Source organism: Mustela lutreola, chromosome 16 (assembly GCF_030435805.1).
Source record: "Mustela lutreola isolate mMusLut2 chromosome 16, mMusLut2.pri, whole genome shotgun sequence".
In the NCBI taxonomy this organism is placed as follows: Eukaryota; Metazoa; Chordata; class Mammalia; order Carnivora; family Mustelidae; genus Mustela; species Mustela lutreola.
The window spans coordinates 57556306-57574760 of NC_081305.1; the positions used below are offsets into that span (position 1 = coordinate 57556306).

Genomic DNA, 18455 nt, shown 5'->3' on the forward strand with positions numbered 1-18455 from the left:
ATTTAGAACTCACGGTTCCAGAGCTTGGAAAGTTTAAGATCACGAGTCGGACAGGGCGTGGTTTCCTGGTTAGAACCCTCTTTCTGGCTTGCACACGGCTGCCATCTCACTGTGTCGCTCCCGTGGTGTGAAGAGAGACAATAGTTTCTCAAGTGTCTCCCTTATATAAAGACCCTGATCACGTTGGATCAGCGCCCCACCTTTAAGGCCTCATTTAACCTTATTTACCTCCTTAAAGTCTAATATGGTCACATTGGCAGTTAGGGCATTGACTTATGAATTTGGGGGATGGACACATGTTCAGCTACAACAAGCACCCACACGCATGTCCTTCGATCATACTTAAAATATAAAGGAACACACCAGTGTGTCTCAAGGTGAAGCCCAAAGGTCAGGTTCTGCAGGTCCACTCTTCCCTGATGAAGACCATCCATTCTGCGAAGACCACACCTCCATCAGAAGTGTATTCTTGAATGTTCCACCATCCAAGGATCTCCAGCTTCACGGCAATGGCACTCATACGGACCCTGTGTTCCAGAAGACCTGCAGCATTGACCAGGATTGTTACCCTGCAGCCCTAAAGAGACCTGTGGCATTTAAGGGCTCGAGGGATGATAGCCACATTGGGTCTGTGGAAAACCAATTCAGCACGTTCAAGGCTGTTGTCAGTACTGCCATCGTGTGCAAACCACATCCAACTCTTGGTGTCTTGACATTTGTAACCTTCATCCTGACGTGTAGTCCTGGTGTCATAAAAGGGAGGTATTTTGTGTTTTTTTGTTTTGAGAGAATGCCCGTGCACAAGCAGTGGTAAGGGGGGAGTAGCCGAGGGAGAGGGGGAGAGAGAATCTTTTTTTAAGACTTTATTTATTTATTTGTCAGAGAAATCACAAGTAGGCAGAGAGGCAGGCAGAGAGAGAGGAGGAAGCAGGCTCGCCACTGAGCAGAGAGCCGGATGCGGGGCTCGATCCCAGGACCCTGGGATCATGATCTGAGCTGAAGGCACAGACTTTAACCCCCTGAGCCACCCAGGCGCTTCGGGAGAGAGAATCTTAAGCAGGCTCCATGCTCAGCAAGGAGCCTCACTCGGGGCTCGATCTCACAACCCTGAGATGACCCGAGCTGAAACCAAGAGCCAGATACTCAACCAGCAGAGCCACCCAGAAGCCCCTGGCATCGTCGATTTTAACGGGCACCCTTAGCACGGATTTCACTGGTTCAGCCACACAGATGATGGCCCTCGTTCATGTGGTTCCAAAGGAGTCCCAAGTGACTTTTTTTTTTTTAAGATTTTATTTATTTGAGAGAGAGGGGGGATGAGAAGGGGGAGGGTCAGAGGGAGAAGCAGACTCCCCGCTGAGCAGGGCGCCTGATATGGGACTCCATCCCGGAACTCCAGGATCATGACTTGAGCTGAAGGCAGTTGCCCAACCCACTGAGCCACCCAGGCACCCCCAAATGACTGTTCTTAATGCCTTCATAACATCTTCCGATGCAAGTTTGACTCTGCCTTGATACTCAGAGAGTCACAGATGAGATTTTGAAGTCCTGTGAAGCACACGAGGGAGCAAAGGCCAGTGCTGGGAAGTGTTTCCTGTTTCCAAAGGTTGTGGACCATCCCGAAGCTCTTCTCATACCACCACCTTTGGGAAAGCCTATGACAGCCAGGCTGCCAGAAGATAGGCTCCATGAGGCAGTCCCAAAGAAGCTTCCAAAGCCTGGAGGAACATTCTTCACTCCAGAAGAGGGAGCCTTCCTGGAATCATTTGGAATCTCTGGAGATGTATGGGAACAAGTGTTCAGGAAGCCTGCTAGGAAGACAACAAGCTGAGCCTGATTCTTTCATGGAAGAGGATTTTGGATTTGTTTTTTTTTTTTAAGATAAATTAAGGAAGAAATGACAATAGAGTCATATTTCCATCTGATTCAGTAGAATTGTCCTGAGTACAACTGAAAACATGCTAACCCTTTTCCCCAGGAGATGATGCTTGTTCACTCTTTTCCTTCGATGTCCTGTAATTTTTTTATTTCTATTTTTATAATGTCATGTAACTTAAATACGAATACAGTGCTCCGTTCGGCAGCACATGTACTGAAATGGGGCCAATACAGAGAACAATAGCATGGCCCCTGGGCACAGATAACACATGTATTCCTAAAGCGTTACATATTAAAAAAAAATGTTATGTCAGATGATGGGAGATAGAAGGAAGAAAGCACAAATAGTTGGTGTACACACAGATAAGGAAGAACTAGTTATTGCCAAGTATGTGCCTCCTTTGTGCAGCTGGTTCCGTGGTCCCTCCGTTCTGCTACTGCCCCCCAATCCACATTCCCCGGGACCTCAGCAAGGGCCTCACCTGCTCGTGGTTCTTTGCCTGGTGGACTGGCTCAGAAACTTCTAGTCCGGTAGCGGTTCTACCCGATTTGGGTTTTTGTAATTTTTCGTTGGCTTTAGTGGCGCTCGCAGGGGGCTCTCCTGAGAGGGCTGCTGTATTCCTAATCTACAGAAAGGGAAGCGGGCGGGGCGGAGTTTTAGAGCCCAGGACTGGTGCAAGGATGTCTCTGATCGTCTGGCGCCCCCCGCAGGCTGCGGACTGAACTACCACAAGCGCTGTGCCTTCAGCATCCCTAACAACTGCAGTGGCGCACGCAAGAGGCGCCTGTCGTCCACGTCTCTGGCCAGTGGCCATTCTGTGCGCCTCAGCATCTCCGAGTCCCTGCCCTGCATGGCTGATGAGCTGGTGAGGGGCTGGGGAGCGGGCGGGCTAGTGGCGGGGAGTTGGGGGGTTGGGGTCGGACGACAGGGCCCAGGCATGGGGCCGCGCACTAATATGTTCCCTCCATTCCTGCTGACCATAGAGCCGCAGTACCACCGAACTCCTGCCTCGCCGCCCCCCATCCTCCTCCTCCTCCTCTTCTGCCTCCTCCTACACGGGCCGCCCCATCGAGCTGGACAAGATGCTGCTCTCCAAGGTGAAGGTCCCGCACACGTTCCTCATCCACAGCTACACGCGGCCCACCGTCTGCCAGGCTTGCAAGAAACTCCTCAAGGGTCTCTTTCGCCAGGGCCTGCAGTGCAAAGGTCAGCGGGACCCCCCTGGGGGAGACAGATGGGGTCAGAAGGCCCGCACAGACACATACTCAGAGGACCTGGGGCCTCTCTCACCTGGGCTTGTGGCAGGAACTAAAACTCCCAGTACTCTGGGGATGCCTGGCTGGCTCAGTCGGTGGGGCCTGAGACACTCAATCTTGGGTTTGTGATTTTTCCATACCCATGCTGGGTATGGAGAGGACTTTAAAATAAAATCTTAAAAAAAAAAAAAAAAAAAAAAAAAAAGAAAGAAAGAAAAAGAATCTTAGGAGCCCAGAGCTTCAGGAGAAGAGTGCCCTGAATCCTGGTGTTCTAGAACCTTTGGAATTTTGGAATCCTAGAACCTTAGAGATTTAGATCTATGAGCCACTTCATATGGGATTCTTAAACCGTAGAACTTGAGAATTCTGGAACCACAGAACTAGAACCATAGGCTTCAGGAATTCTGGATTATCGGGGTCCATGAAAAGAACCACAGAACCTTAGACTTGGAGATCCTAGAACTCCCAGATTATAGATTCTCAGAATACTGGAACTTTAGAACCATCAGATTTGAGAATGGTAGAAGCCTAGAAGCATCAAATGTAAACCTTAGAAATCTAGAATCATATACCCTTAGGGCCATGGGATCCTACAGTCCTAGACACATAGAACATAGAGCTCTGGATTATCAAATTCTAGAACACCAGACATTGACATCCATAAAATTTAGAGTTGTCAAATTCTAGAATTCATTGGAAGAGTCAAATTCTAGAATCTTGGGTGTGTGGAATCCTAGAACCTTGGAATCATCAGATTCTGGATGGTTTGAAGTCCAGAATTGTAGAACTATAGAATCACTGATATCTAGAGTTTAAGTTACCGATAATCCTAAAACCTTGGACATAAAGGAATCTTAGCAGTCTAGACTCTTAGAACTGTAGAATCATAGATGTGTCAAGTTCTAGACAGTCGGACATTGAAATTTGGAATCTTAGAACTCTAGAATTAGAAAAAAAAATAGAATCTTACAGGGATGTGCTAGTGGCATCTAGTGGGTAGAGGTCAGGGATGACCGCTAAACATATATGACGCACAGACCGGCCCCCAACAGCAAGAGATTCCCCAGCCCCGAATGTTCTAGACTCAAAGAGAGACAACCGACCCCAAAACAGCAAAAGCAGAATCTTCTGGGCCTGGGGGTTAGGAGTCAAGGTTCAACCCTTACAGGTGACATCTCTCTCCCCTCCTACATGTCTGCTTGCTCCCTGTCGTCATACCAGACTGCAAGTTTAACTGTCACAAGCGCTGTGCCACCCGCGTCCCTAACGACTGCTTAGGGGAAGCACTCATCAATGGAGGTGAGAGGCTGTGGGGTGAGCAGGGAAGTGGAGGGGGGTGGTGGTGGTACTGGGTAGAGGCTCCTCTGATGCCCTCATCCTGCTAGATGTGCCGATGGAGGAGGCCACCGATTTCAGCGAGGCTGACAAGAGCTCCCTCATGGACGAGTCTGACGACTCGGGAATCATCCCGGGCTCCCACTCAGAAAATGCCCTCCATGCCAGTGAGGAGGAGGAAGGCGAGGGAGGCAAGGCTGAGAGGTACTTGGGGCACCCTCCGGGAAAGGCCCATCCTATCTCTACAATAGCTTGATGTCCCCTGTAAATTTTCCAGGCACTCACACTTTGTTTTTAAATTATACCTTTTTCCTAAAAAATGTACATTTAAAAAATATTTTATTTATTTATTTGACACAAGAAAGAGATCACAAGTAGACAGAGGCAGGCAGAGAGAGGGGGGAAAGCAGGTTCCCCATCTAGCAGAGAGCCCAATGTGGGGCTCCATCCCAGGACCCTGTGATCATGACCCGAGCTGAAGGCAGACACTTAACTATCTGAGCCAGCCAGGCGCTCCCAAAATGTACATTTTTTGAAAAGCTTTCATAGAAGCGGATTTCTAATTTAGAGTATATTTCTCTTTTGGAACTGCTAATCCAGTCATTAGAACAGTAGTCAAACCCTCTGCTTCCCTGCTTTCCCGTCTCCCAGCTGCTTAGCTCCTCCCCCACGAGGATGTCTCTGGGATCAGCTGCTGGCAGGCCCTTCCAGAAACAGTCTTGTTGCAAAGTGACAAAGAGTAAGAACGTGGGAATCTGTTGTATGACATTAGGCAGGAGATTAACCTCTCTGGGCCCTCAGTTTCTTCATCAGTAAGATGGGGATAAAAGTAGGACCTACCTTTGCGGATTGTCCTAAGGGTGAAGTGAATGACGTTCTCTGGGCCGATGGCGCCACCTGTCTTGTAGGGCGATTTTCTAATTCCTTTAGATCACGCAGGTCAAGTGCTTGCCGGGTTGTAAACTCAGAGCAGATGGAAAGAGAATCCTCCCCGGTACTCTGTTCTTGAGTCCCCAAAGTGCGGAGGGTGGGAGGTGATCCATTCTGGAGTATGGGGACAAATATTTGCCTTCCCATTTCTCTTACTTTTAATCTCATCTTTTAGATGTTTTCGCTCTTTTGGCATGTTTTAGAATAATATTAACACACTATTATTGGTATATTGTACTAATACAGTAAGACATTTGTAAATGAGGGTAACCTGTGGATTGAAGCTGTCATCGATGTGTAAGTCTTTATCCTTGAATGAAATCCTTTTCAGAAGGACTGTAAGGAACACCACCCCTACTCCTAGGTTAGAAGATTGAAGTTTACTGGCTTCAGCCGGTCATTACTAAGAGAAAGGAGCTGAGACTTCACCCCATGAGGCCAAGGGGGCATTGATGTGAGGAGGGTGAGCCATTTCCATGGTGCATCAATAGACACTTATTGAGCACCGGCTGGGTTCTAGGACTTCCAAGCACCCAGCTGTGAACCAAACCAGGAAAACTCTCTGGCCTCATAGAGCCAACACTTTAACTGGAGAGACAGGCAGTAAACAAATGCATCCATAGCATCAGGTACCGATGACTGCTTTCAAAAAATAAATAAAAATAAAGATACATTTAAAAAAATAAAGCAAGGGGGGGAACAGAGAATGAAGATACATTGTTTTAGGGCCATTAAAGGGGGGCCTCTCTGAGAAGTTGACATTTGAAGAGATCTAAAGGAGGGCCGGGAGAAAGGAGAGGAAAGGAGACATGTGGAAGATAGTTGGTGGAAGAGCTTGCCAAGCAAAGAGAGCAGCAAGTGCAAAGGCCCTGTGGTAGGGCCAAGCATGTTCCAGAAACAACACTGAGTTTGGTGTGGCTGGAGCAGAGAGGGCCAGAGGAAGGGGATGGGAGACCACCCTGAAGGAAAGATGGATATGCAAGTCACAATAATTACAGAGAGTTTCTTACTGATTCTACCTGACTCGAGCTGCCTGGAAGTTCAAGTTCCCTTTCTGCCAGGTCTTTCCTGAAGTGTTTAGTAACAGAGTAAGAGGCTGTAAGAGTTGGATCTTGATGGACTTGGGTGGGATGGGGGTGTTGGGAGAGGCAGCCTATTTCACAGATGAGGAAACCAAGTCTCAGAGAGGCAAAGGGAAGTGCCAGAGCCACCCGAGTCCTGGTTTAGTGCAGGGATCAAGAGGTGGTTGAGCAAGTCTGTGAATCTCTCTAAGCATTTATTTCCTCTCTATAATAATAGCATGTGCACTGATAAGGGCAATGAGGTACAGAGAGGTTGAGTCACTTGCCTAGTGTCACACAGCTGGCTCCACAGTCACTGGGCTCAGTACTGATTAGCACTTATGGGAGAACCACTGGGTGCCAAGCATTGTGCTAAACTCCTAAGAAAGGTTTTCACCCCTTACAGCAACCCCTTTGGATGGAGAAACAGAGGTACCTTAGAGGTTAGGTGATTTGCCAGGCCACGTGACTTCGGACCCCAGCCTTGTATTGTGACCCTATCTAGCGTCCCCTTCCTCATGGGAAATGTGGAAATCACAAAAGTGTGGCCAAAAACAACCCCACTCCTGGCTGCCCAGAAATGCGCTCTGAGGCCCCTAGTGCTAATGGGTATTTTCCACTTGTAACCTCTTGCCTCTTCCTCTCCCCCTCTCTCCCAGCTCCTTGGGGTACATCCCCCTAATGAGGGTGGTGCAGTCGGTGCGACACACGACGCGGAAATCTAGCACCACCCTACGCGAGGGTTGGGTGGTCCATTACAGTAACAAGGACACGCTGGTGAGTGGGCGGGATGGGGCTAGGTGGGGCGGAGCTAAGGTTAGGGGCGGGGAAAACTCCGCTTTAGGAGGTGGGGCTGGGTGGGGTTGGGGGGTAGGCGGCGCCCATCTGGAGGCGGAGCTAGAATTAGAGGGATGGGTTCTAAGGGAGAGTGGACCGGTAGGGCAGAAGTCGGGAAAGACGCGGGGCTAAGGGCAGTGTCAGGGGAAGCGTGAGACCAAGAACGGGGAAGCTGGAGTTAGGAGTAGGGCCGAGAAGGGCTCAGGTTCTAGAGGATGGACTCAGAGGGTGCTGGCCCGGGCTAGAGGCCTAACTAGAGGTAATTAAGTGGGGTTGTGAAGTAAGGGCCAGGTGGGGCGAAGTTGGGATGAAAGGTGGGGAGGGCTTATAGTGGAGGGGTCTGGGCAGATAGGAGATAGGGGTGGGGCAGGTTTGCTGGAGGCAGACCTAAAGTTGGAGAGGGGTTATAGGGCGGGGCAAGGTGGGGTGAGCTAAGGCGGGAGGGGCGGGATTAATTTGAGAAAGGGACGGGGCGGGGTGGGGCTGCAGTTAGAGATGGGCGGGGCCTTACTGGGGACGGAGCTAGAATTAGAAGGGCGGGCGATGAGAGACGGAAGGGGTGGGGCATTCTGGGGCGGGGCTAGACTTGGGGGCGGGGCTTGGCTCCGGGAAGAGCTGGAGCCCCGACTGCGCCAAGGACGGACCACCTCACCTTCTGGAGCACCTCTCCCAACAGAGGAAGCGGCACTATTGGCGCCTGGACTGCAAGTGCATCACACTCTTCCAGAACAACACGACCAACAGATACTACAAGGTGGGCCTTTCGGCCACCAGCTCCCCCAGACCTCCTCCTCCCACTCCTCTCCCCGTTGCTGCCTGCTTGCATGTCATCGGCAAATGGGCCCACTTGGGCCCACCACTTTCTGGCTGGGGAACCCGGGGCGGCTTACCTGACCTCTCTGCCCTCCCGTCTGGCACCTGTAAAAGGCCTCAGTGACTAGTACTCACCGCAGGGCCGCTGCCCTAATTCAGCGATCACCTCCGCGAAGCAGTTAGCTTAGGGCCGGCTTGTGTGGAGCTCGCTGTTATCATTATTGCTTTATAATGAAATACTGGATCATTTATCCTATTCCTCACCACCCGTCATGGCCGCCGGGCGCTCAGGGCCGTCTCCTTCTGGGGCCTAGCTTCTGCGCTTCCCCCTACAACCTTGTCCCACATAGCAGCCAGAGAGGCTGAGAAAACCATCAGAATACTCCCTTTGCCCTTAAAATAAAACTCGGATGCCTCGGGGTTCCCTGCTTCGCAGCGGCTTCCCACGGGGTGGAGGAGAGGGTGACTTCTCAGCCTGCCCCTATTCTCGGCCACCCTTAGATGCTACCCCCACCACGTCTCTGTCCCCTGCCTTTATAAGGTGTGTCAGTCTGTCCCTGTTTCGTTCTTTCCTTACTTTAATTTTTTTCTCTCCCTTCTGCAAATGTGTCCTGCCCCCTCACCCCCGAGTTTCTCTTCCAGCACTTTTCAAAGCATGCTCTTTTCCTTCTGCACAGACCCTGCCCTTTCTCTCCCTGTCCCTTCCCCTCCACCTGGCCCTCTCAGCCTCCTTTCTGGTCTCGTGTCTCAGTCCCATCCTTTCCTGTCCACCCTCGACGCACAGCCAGACATCTACCCCTGCCTTGCTCTAAACCCTTCCATGGCTCCCCAGGGCCCTGGAGACAAAGCCCAGGCTCCTCTCTGTGGCCCATGAGGCCCTTCATGGCCTAACTTCATTTGTTCACCAAACATGGCAAATCTCCTGTGTGCTAGGTACCACCCATGTAATGGGAATAGAGCATATTCTTTGAACACAAGCCTTTCCCACCTCAGGGCCTTTGCACATGCTGTTTTCACCATCCTCCACCAGCTGGCCTCTTCTTACCTTTCTGATCTCTTGCTTCATTTAACATCTGCCAGGAGGCCTTTTCTGACTACTCTATGCAAATATGCAAATCAGGCCCTTTCCCATTGCCACTGGATTGTGTGTGCTGTTCTGAGTAAGTGGGGAGCCCCAGGGTCTGCCTGGCATCCTCACTGATGCTGGTTTTGTATCCTGCCAGGAAATTCCACTGTCAGAAATCCTCACTGTGGAGCCCGCCCAGAACTTTAGCCTTGTGCCACCAGGCACCAACCCTCACTGCTTTGAGATCGTCACTGCCAATGTCACCTACTTTGTGGGCGAGACACCTGGTGGAGCCCCAGGGGGGCCCAGCGGGCAGGGGGCCGAGGCTGCCAGGGGCTGGGAAACAGCCATCCGCCAGGCCCTGATGCCAGTCATCCTCCAGGATGCACCCAGTGCCCCAGGCCACACACCCCACAGTAAGTCCTCCCCCCACCCTGCCCCGGATCCTGAGAGCATGGGTCTGGAATGTCTTGTGTGGGCTCCCAGGGAAGGGAAGAGCCAGGGAGAAGGCCGGGAATGGCACAGTGGGGAATGTGGCTTCTGGATTCAACTGGCATGAGTCCAAATCTCCATTAAGCCTTAGACCTGATGTGTGGACTTGGGCATGTCACTTCTCTTTTCTGAGTCTTGTCCCAGGTGGCGACAACTCCTCCAGGTTGTTAGTTCAGGCTGTTTCATTCAGGCATTTACTGAGTGTCTTCTCTGTGCCCACCCTATGCTGGGCAGTGCTGGGGACATAGTCGTCACCAAGACAGCCCAGGACCTGTCCTCACGGGGCTCACAGTCCAGTGAGGGAGACCGACCTGTCCCCAAGCAGTGACAACCCAGAGTGATGGGGCTGGGACAAGGGACCAGAAAGCTGTGGGGGCTCAGAAGGGATAGCTGATCCAGCCTGGGTATCCAGGAGGGCTTCCTGGATGCGGCAACATCTGAGCTGAGACCAGAAAGCTGAGGAGGGCTGAGAGAGGGGATTACAGAAGGGAAGGATTTCAAGCAGAGGTAGAAGATGATCAGAAAGTCTCAGGCTCCTGCCTTCTGGAGCTCATAGTCCAGTGTGATAGATCACCCTGCATGAATGACAGATGTAATGTAGAACATGATGTAGCCCCAGGAGGAAAGTTGGAGCTGAGACTGAATGGGGAGGGTTTAATTAAGTCCAGCGGAAGGGACGCACGTTACTGGCAGAGGGAACAGCAAGCACAAAGGCAGGAGATAGGAGGGGACTTGGCTGTATCTGAGGCCCAGCAAGGAGGCCAGCTGTCGGGAGGACACACAGCAGGTGGTGGTTGAAGTCAAAGAGGCAGATGAGGGACCAGTACCTGGGAGGCCATGGGAGGGGGTTGGGCTTCCTCCTGGAGGCACTGGGGAGCAGGGGAAGGACAGACCCAGGTTTGTGCAGTGAATAGGAGAGCACAGAACAGGGGCAGAGAGACCAGGGAGGAGGACAAGGGGCCAGGCCTGCAATGGGAAGGGGGCAGATGTTCAAGCTCAGAACCTTGCGAATGTGTGGCTCCGGTTGGGTAGTGGGTTGGCAAGTTCAAGGGGGAAGATGTTGGAACCCATTTGGACTTTCCTCCTGAGAGAGCCTCCTACAGTGTCCTCCTCTGTAAAATGGGATCAGTGTGCATCCCTTGGCCCTGAGATCTTGGGGTGCGGTGCTCAGTGAAATCGTTCATGACACTTCTCCAGTCCCGTCAGCCCATCACGTTTACTTCTCCCACTGGCCTATGAGGAAGCACCTGTCATTATTCCCATTCTTGAACCCGGGTGGTGTGGCTCCAGAGGCTGCCTCTGGAGTCATGGGTGAAGACAGTCCCGAGCCCAGGCTCCCCTCACCTCCCCCTCTCTCCTCTTCCCAGGACAGGCTTCTCTGAGCATCTCCGTGTCTAACAGCCAGATCCAAGAGAACGTGGTGAGACACTGCCCACACCCCATGGCCCCATGGATGGCCTATGCCCCCCATGCAGCCTGCTGCCCTCCCTAGTCTCCTCAGCGCCCGAGCTCCATCTGCCCCCTTGACCCTTCCCATCCCTACCATGCAGGACATTGCCACCGTCTACCAGATCTTCCCGGATGAGGTACTGGGCTCCGGGCAGTTTGGAGTGGTCTATGGAGGTACGGATGCTTCCGAGCTGATCCAGAGGGGGTCCTGGTGGTTCCTGGGCTCCAGACCTTCTGTGTGCTCACTTCCTGTTCTGGTTGACTTGGAAAGCTAGGTCCTCCAGGCAGGTGGTTGCAAGCCTCTCCAATTCTCACTGGGAAAAGCCAATGGGCTTTCTCCCATTCGTAATAGGGAGAGAGCAGGAGTGCCTGGGCAGCTCAGTGGGTTACACTTCTGCCTTCCTCTCAGTCATGATCTCAGGGTCCTGGGATCGAGCCCCGCATTGGGCTCTCTGCTCGGTGGGGAGCCTGCTTCCCCCTCTCTCTCAGCCTGCTTCTCTACCTACTTGTGATCTCTGCCGGTCAAATAAATAAACAAATAAAATCTTCAAAAAAATAATAAATAAAGGAGAGAGCATTCTGCACTCTGGCCACAGAGCTAGTTCCTAGATTCTGATGGGTCATAAATCTAGTTTCCCATGTGTTAGATTTCCCTCGAAGCTCTTGTCTTTTACCTTCTTCATTCCACCTTTATTCCCAAGGCCTCTCACCCCAAAGAGCCATCTTGATGCTTTCTGCTTACCTTTGTTCAACTATGTGTCTCTGTCATTGGCGGGGGATGGGGCGAGGTTCTCTCTTACCAGGACTGGAAGGTCTTGCTCCCTTCATCCCCAGTCTCCCCTATGTCCTGCCCAGGAAAGCACCGGAAGACAGGCCGGGATGTGGCAGTAAAGGTCATTGACAAACTGCGTTTCCCCACGAAGCAGGAGAGCCAGCTCCGGAACGAAGTGGCCATTCTGCAGGTGACCGGACTCTGGGGCCCAGCTCAGGCCCCACCTAGGAAGGACCTTCCTTTCCCACCTCCTCCTTTCAGAGGCCAACTGACCCAGGCTGGAGGTGGTCAGGGAAGGCTTCCTGGAGGAGAGAACATGCATGTTGAGACTTAGGGGGTAGAAAGGTGTTCTGAGCAAAGGGACCAGCCTGTGCAAAGAAAGGTCTGGAGGTAAGAGGGAACATGAACCCTTCTAGGAATTTGAAGTTTGAGGTTACTAGATGGTTTATGTGTTGGGAGGTGGTGTGAGGTGAGGCCAGGGAGGAGGCCTATGGATTTTCTCCTGAGGGTACTGGGGAGCCCGGGAAAGATTTTTAGCAAAGAAAGGACAGGGCTGGGTGTGTACTTCAGGAAGATCTCTGAGGCTGCCACCAGAGGGTGGGTGGAAAGTGGTAGGACCATAGCCTAGAACCCAGGGAGGAGGTTGGGTGGAGACCTGGAGGGTAGAAATGGGGTTAGGCCAGGCAGGGTGTGCCGGGGAGAGGGAGGAGAATTTACAACATAGAGACGCACAAAGATCCCGTTGTTCCATACTTCTGCTCCCTCCCTCTCCCCCCCCCCCAAATCCTGGACCTTCAACAGAGCTTTATGACATGAAGATCCTTCTAGATACCTGGTGGTGTGGGGATGTGGTTCTGTCTGAAGCTCCTTTCCCCTCCCCCAGAGCCAGCCTTGGGGAAGGAGCTGCTGACCCTCCGGGGACATCCTCCTCATTTGTTGTCTGTCTGCTCCTGTGGCTTATCTCTGGGATCCCAAGTTCACAGGCGACCTGGACCCTGACTGCCACCCTCTCCTCCTCACTCCTACCCCAGAGTCTGAGGCACCCCGGGATCGTGAACCTGGACTGCATGTTTGAGACACCTGAGAAGGTGTTTGTGGTGATGGAGAAGCTGCACGGGGACATGCTGGAGATGATCCTCTCCAGTGAGAAGGGCCGGCTCCCCGAGCGCCTCACCAAGTTCCTCATCACCCAGGTGCGCCTGCCCCCCACCCCCCTGCCTGCCTCCACTCGCCTCCCCACCTGCCTTGAACCCAGCTCCCGCAGACACTGGCAGGAGTCCTCCTAGCGGATAATAAAAAATAGTGATAATAACAATAGAAAAAATAATAGAATGATAATTTCGAAATAATTGAGTAATAATAGAACAGATTGTAGAGTAATAAGAGTAATAACAATAGAAAATAAGAAAACCGTAAGGAGAGAGCAGTAGTGATAATTATATTAGTAGTATAGAAAAATCAGAAATGATGATTGTATAATTTTTATTCCTTTATAGAATGAGGTTCCCTAAGGCCTGACTATATTCGTGTAGGAAAAGGGAAGGGGAGGGAGGCTTTTCTGTGGGGACCTCATTCATCCATTCCTTAGGTGGTTCGCCAAGTTCTCGGTCTTCCCCTGCTCTATTCCCAGCAGTGCTGGGGACACAGCTGTGACCGAGATAGCCCCAGGACTGGACAGTGATCTCCCAGAGTTGGTGGGGTGGGGGAGGGGGATGCTAACCATGTTTTAACTCATTGTATCTGCATCGCAACTCATGTGGTAGTGGCTGTGATCAATTCCATTTTTTTTTAAAGATTTTATTTATTTATTTGACAGAGAAATCACAAGTAGATGGAGAGGCAGGCAGAGAGAGAGAGAGAGGGAAGCAGGCTCCCTGCTGAGCAGAGAGCCCGATGTGGGACTCGATCCCAGGACCCTGAGATCATGACCTGAGCCGAAGGCAGCGGCTTAACCCACTGAGCCACCCAGGCGCCCCTCAATTCCATTTTTGAGTGGGAAAACACCGAGGCTCAGAGACTTTAAGTAACTTGTCCAGGGTCACACAGCTGGTGGGAGCAGACCCTAGGATCTGAGCTTTTAACTAGTAAGGTCAAAATCACTGGTTTCACCTGTGTGTCATTCTGCCTCTTACTTTCTTAACTTTATTTATTTATTTTTTTAACTTTTTTTTTTTTACTTTTTCACTTTAAAAGTACTTCTGGAAGGCTATTCTATTTCCATATGTAGTGAGCAGAGCTGCCTCTTTTTCTTAGTTGGATCCCATGGTGGATATCACCAAATCCTGTAATTGCTGAGTACAGAGGTTGTTACCACTTTTCCACCATTACAGACAACATCTGGTGAATATCTGTCCACACACATTGCTGGGCTCTGGTGGGAGAATTTCCAAAGAACACGTTTCAGACAATAGACTCCTAAGTCCAGGGAAATGTGCTCTAGGAGTTTTTTAAACACGCTGCCCAGCTGTTCTCTAAAATCCCTTCGGTCTGCTCTTAACAGCAGCTAACTCTGGGTGAAACAATAAGCAGTCTTACAGGTGGAGATGTGGCTTCGTTTAGCAGTTTAAAAATTATGGGTGAAAAAAATAAAATAGAAATCATGGGTGAGGTTGAGTGTATTTCCCTATGTTTATTGGCCTGTGCTTTTTTTCCCATTGCCCATTTTTCAGTTGGATTATTCTTGTTGAATTGTGAAAGCTCTTTGTATATGAGGGACACTGGATCCTTGTCACTTGTGTTGTTCAATTTTTTTTTTTTTTTTATTCCAGCATTTGTTTTCCTTTTCATTTCATTCCTGGCTTTTATTTGCCATCAAGAGTTTAACTTTTACATTGTTAAATGTTGCCTTTTGTAGCTTCTGGGTTTTACAGCCTTCCTAGAAAGGCCTTCCCATCTAGCTTGTCCCTCACCTGATTCTGGGACTTGTTCTCTTGGATGCAGAGTCCCTTGTGCTGTGCTTCCTTTATGGAGGTCCTGCCCCCTCACTGTCCCCAGCACTGCGCCTTCATCAGGTTGACTTGTGGGGGGAGGAGAGAAGCCCACTGAGGCAAGCTCATCCAGACTTAAGGTGGGGAGAGGGAACTGCCTGCCTTCCAGCAACTGGTTGATTTCTCTTTCTGGTCTTCCATCACTCCCTCCCTTTTTGCCTCTGCTCCTCTCTCTCTCTCTCTCTCTCTGCAGATTTCTGCCTTCCGCCTCTTGTCTGCCCCACCCCAAGTCCTGTTTATGGGCTTGTTTATGCTTCACAATTGCCCTCCGAGGTAGGTATTACCAGCACCCCCATTTTAAAGGTGAGGAGACTGAGGTAGAGGAAGGGTCCATGTCCTGCCCAAGGTCACACAGCTAGGTGGCAGTCTAGCTGAGATTTGAACCCGGATCTGTCTAGCTTCCAACCAGCCCTCCTTGTTCTCCTCCTGTCCTAGTGGGGGAGGGAGGTGGTCAACAAACAGGAAGTGGAGAAAAGGGGTACCTACACACTGGATCTCAGTGTCCCTGGCCGAAGTCCGAGGATTACACAGAATCAAGGAAGATCATGGTGTCCCCAGAGAAAGTAGCTTGAAATTGTATCCAGATTTTTTGCTTTTTGATTCATAAATCAGCTCACCTTGCCACCCTAGAACACTCTTGAATTAACAGAGCAGGAAAAGCTCTATCTGAAACATGCACAGGAATATGTTTATCCACAGGCCATCCCGAGGAGAGTAACAGGTACCAACAACAGTAATAGCTAATGTCCTGTTTGCTCTGTGCTGGACACTGTCCTAAACACTTTCTATGCCCCAACACATTTAAACTTCACAGCGACCCCTGAGGATAGGTACTTTTATTACCCACCCCCCCATTTTACAGGTGAGAACACTGAGACCCAGAGAGTTGAAGTGGCTTGCCTGAGGCCACGAGCTAGTGAGTGTAGAGCTGCGTTTTCCACCTGGGCAGGCCTGCTCTAGAATCCCACCCCCCACCCCCAACCAGTACTGCATTTGATATATAATGTAGATCATGTTGGTATTTGTAGTGTTTCATCTTAGAGATTTTAATGGATGAAACGTACTTTTTAAAAAATGGAGTCACACAATAGTACCTTCTTAAAGGCTGCTACTTTACCAATAGCCCACCCCTGCCCCCAGCTTTTAGGGTAAACTCCAGGCCCAAGGTTGGGCTCAAACTCATGATCCAGGAGGTCACAAGTTGCTAGCTCTGTGGACTGAGCCAGCCAGGAACCTCACTCCTAGCTCTTTTTGGTCACCACAGCTTACCACATGCCTGAGGGTCTCCGTCTCTTCCCAAACCCACTGCTCCAGTCTAGTCTTTCTGGAATTATCCAACTCCTATCTCAGGTGTCATGGTTTTGGGGCTCCAATGCATCCCCTGGCCCTGGGGGATATCTTTAGGGGTACAGAGAAGGGCATGGATGGAGTTTGGAGGGCTGGCGGCAGAATCTGGGGCAGGTAGCTTCCTACCTTTCTTACCAGCCCCATCTCCTCCCCTCAGATCCTGGTGGCTCTGAGACACCTTCACTTCAAGAACATTGTCCACTGTGACTTGAAACCAGAAAACGTGCTGCTGGCATCAGCCGACCCCTTTCCTCAGGTCAGTCATGTTCCGCAGCTTGATTTGGGGAAGTGCAGCTAATCCTGGGAGGCGGGTGGGGATTGTATGAATCAGGAAAATTGGACACAGAGACTCAAGATAACAATGACTTAAATAAAACAGACGCTGGTTTCACACTCATGTAGGGTCCAGCATGAGCATTTCGAGGCTGAAAAAGCGGTTTCTTAGAGTCAGGTACTCGGCTCTGAATGGCTTGTTCTGGCCTTTCTATGATGTTCTAGACCGTCATGGTTCTTGATAGTCCCCATCAGGTGATAAGATAGTAGAGGGGAGGAGGAAAGAAACAGGTGGAGGAAATGGACACACCCCCTTCCTTCTCTGAACCTATGGAAGTTTACAAGGCATGTCTTCTAGTATCCCATTGGCCAGGACAAGGTCATGTGGTTGTGGCTGGCTGCAAGGGAGGGCAGGAGATGTAGTTTTTATTCTGCGTGGCCATGTGGTCCATTCCATTCAAGATTTTTATTATTATGGGTGAGAGCAGAGAACAGATATTAGGGGACAAGTGGTAATTTCTTCTGTAGGTCTGTTAGGAAAACAGTTCTGATGAGCCTTGGATTGGGCGGTGGGAATGCTTCCCCCCACCCCCAGGGGCAGAAGCAGAGTAAGTAGGGGTGACAATTGTAACAGATACAATTTATTGAGTGCCTACTGTGTTTAAGGACCTATAGCTACAGGTTGTCATGTAGCCCTTCCATGTCCTGGAAAGTTCTTGCTTTATGATCTGTGTTTTGCAAACACTGAGTTCCTTTCATTTCAAAAGCCAGGGGTTCATTTTAGTCAACTAAGATTGCTGTGGAAACAACTTATATCAACCTCATGGTTTCTTTCTGCTGGAAGTCGCTCAGTTGTTAGTGGCAGCCTGGGATGGAACATAGGATCAGTTTTTAAATGTAAATTAATGAAAATTAAATAAAATAAAAACTAATTTGTCTTGCCACATTTGAGTGCTCAGTAGCCACAGGGAACCAGTGGCCACCATATTGGTCAGCACAGATCACAGATCAAGAGCAAATGTTGATCATGCTGTCACAAAAATAGAATTATATCTGTACTGTGTTCTGTGACATGGTTCTCTGAGCTCACGTAACTCTAAAGCCCATTTGGACAGTCAGAGAAAAAAAAACCCACTCTGAAGAAAGAGTAGGAGTCCATTTTTTGGATGGGCAAGTATTCCAGGCAGTGGGAACAGCCCTGGCAAAGACCCTTTGTAGCGAGGTGATCTGTACTTTTTTGGGAACAACTTTATTAAGATATAATTCACACACCATATAATTCACTGATTCAAAGTATACAGTTCAGGGGCACCTGGGTGACTCAGTTCGTTAAGCATCTGACTCTTGACCTCAACTCAGGTCTTGATCTCAAGAGTTGTGAGTTCGAGTCCCACATTGGGCTCCACACTAAAAAGTAAAGTGTACAATTCAGCGGCTTTTAGTATTCACAGCGTTGTGCAACTGTCGCCACAATCAGTTTTAGAACATCTCATCACCCCAAAAACAAACCCTTGTACTCTTTAGACATCATCCTCCAAACTTAACACCCCTCATCCCGACCATGAATCGACGTCCTGTAGATTTGCCTATTCTGGGTGTTTCGTATAAGCAGCACATTCAGTAATAGCATATGTGGCCCTTTGTGACTGGCTTCTTTCATCTAAGTTCATGTTTTCAGAGTTCACTTATGTTGTAGCATTGATCAGTCCTTCCATTTCTTTTAACAGCCAAGTAATATTCCATTATAACATCTGGAGAAAAGGGTGGATCTTTGAAAAGGATTTTAGGACAGGATATGGTATGGCTGTCACATTGAGTCAGTGGTTGGGTGTGGCTGTTTTTGAGGGTAGGGGCTTCAAGGGTTTGGAGAGCCAAAGTGAGCCACAGAACAGTTTTGAGCCAGGGAGGAACCATATATGAACAGAGATGGCGGCACAGAGGTGGTGCTGCCTATGGAC

At 50.2% G+C, this 18455-nt stretch overlaps 1 protein-coding gene and 1 non-coding gene across 4 annotated transcripts in view; both read left to right on the forward strand.

The window, feature by feature from the left end:
- Window positions 1-18455, forward strand: part of PRKD2 (protein kinase D2) — a 32662-nt gene that overhangs the window by 9888 nt on the left and 4319 nt on the right. For all 3 annotated transcript variants that reach the window (XM_059152949.1, XM_059152951.1, XM_059152948.1), the window contains 12 exons: window positions 2590-2744; window positions 2863-3085; window positions 4357-4434; window positions 4521-4674; window positions 7121-7238; window positions 7975-8052; window positions 9335-9593; window positions 11037-11089; window positions 11220-11292; window positions 11974-12080; window positions 12922-13083; window positions 16382-16480. In XM_059152949.1, the coding sequence (XP_059008932.1) occupies window positions 2590-2744; window positions 2863-3085; window positions 4357-4434; window positions 4521-4674; window positions 7121-7238; window positions 7975-8052; window positions 9335-9593; window positions 11037-11089; window positions 11220-11292; window positions 11974-12080; window positions 12922-13083; window positions 16382-16480 (1559 nt within the window). The remainder of the gene's footprint in view (window positions 1-2589; window positions 2745-2862; window positions 3086-4356; window positions 4435-4520; window positions 4675-7120; window positions 7239-7974; window positions 8053-9334; window positions 9594-11036; window positions 11090-11219; window positions 11293-11973; window positions 12081-12921; window positions 13084-16381; window positions 16481-18455) is intronic.
- Window positions 2069-2175, forward strand: LOC131819003 (U6 spliceosomal RNA). The gene has a single exon (XR_009349010.1). It is a non-coding gene; the product is annotated as a U6 spliceosomal RNA (small nuclear RNA).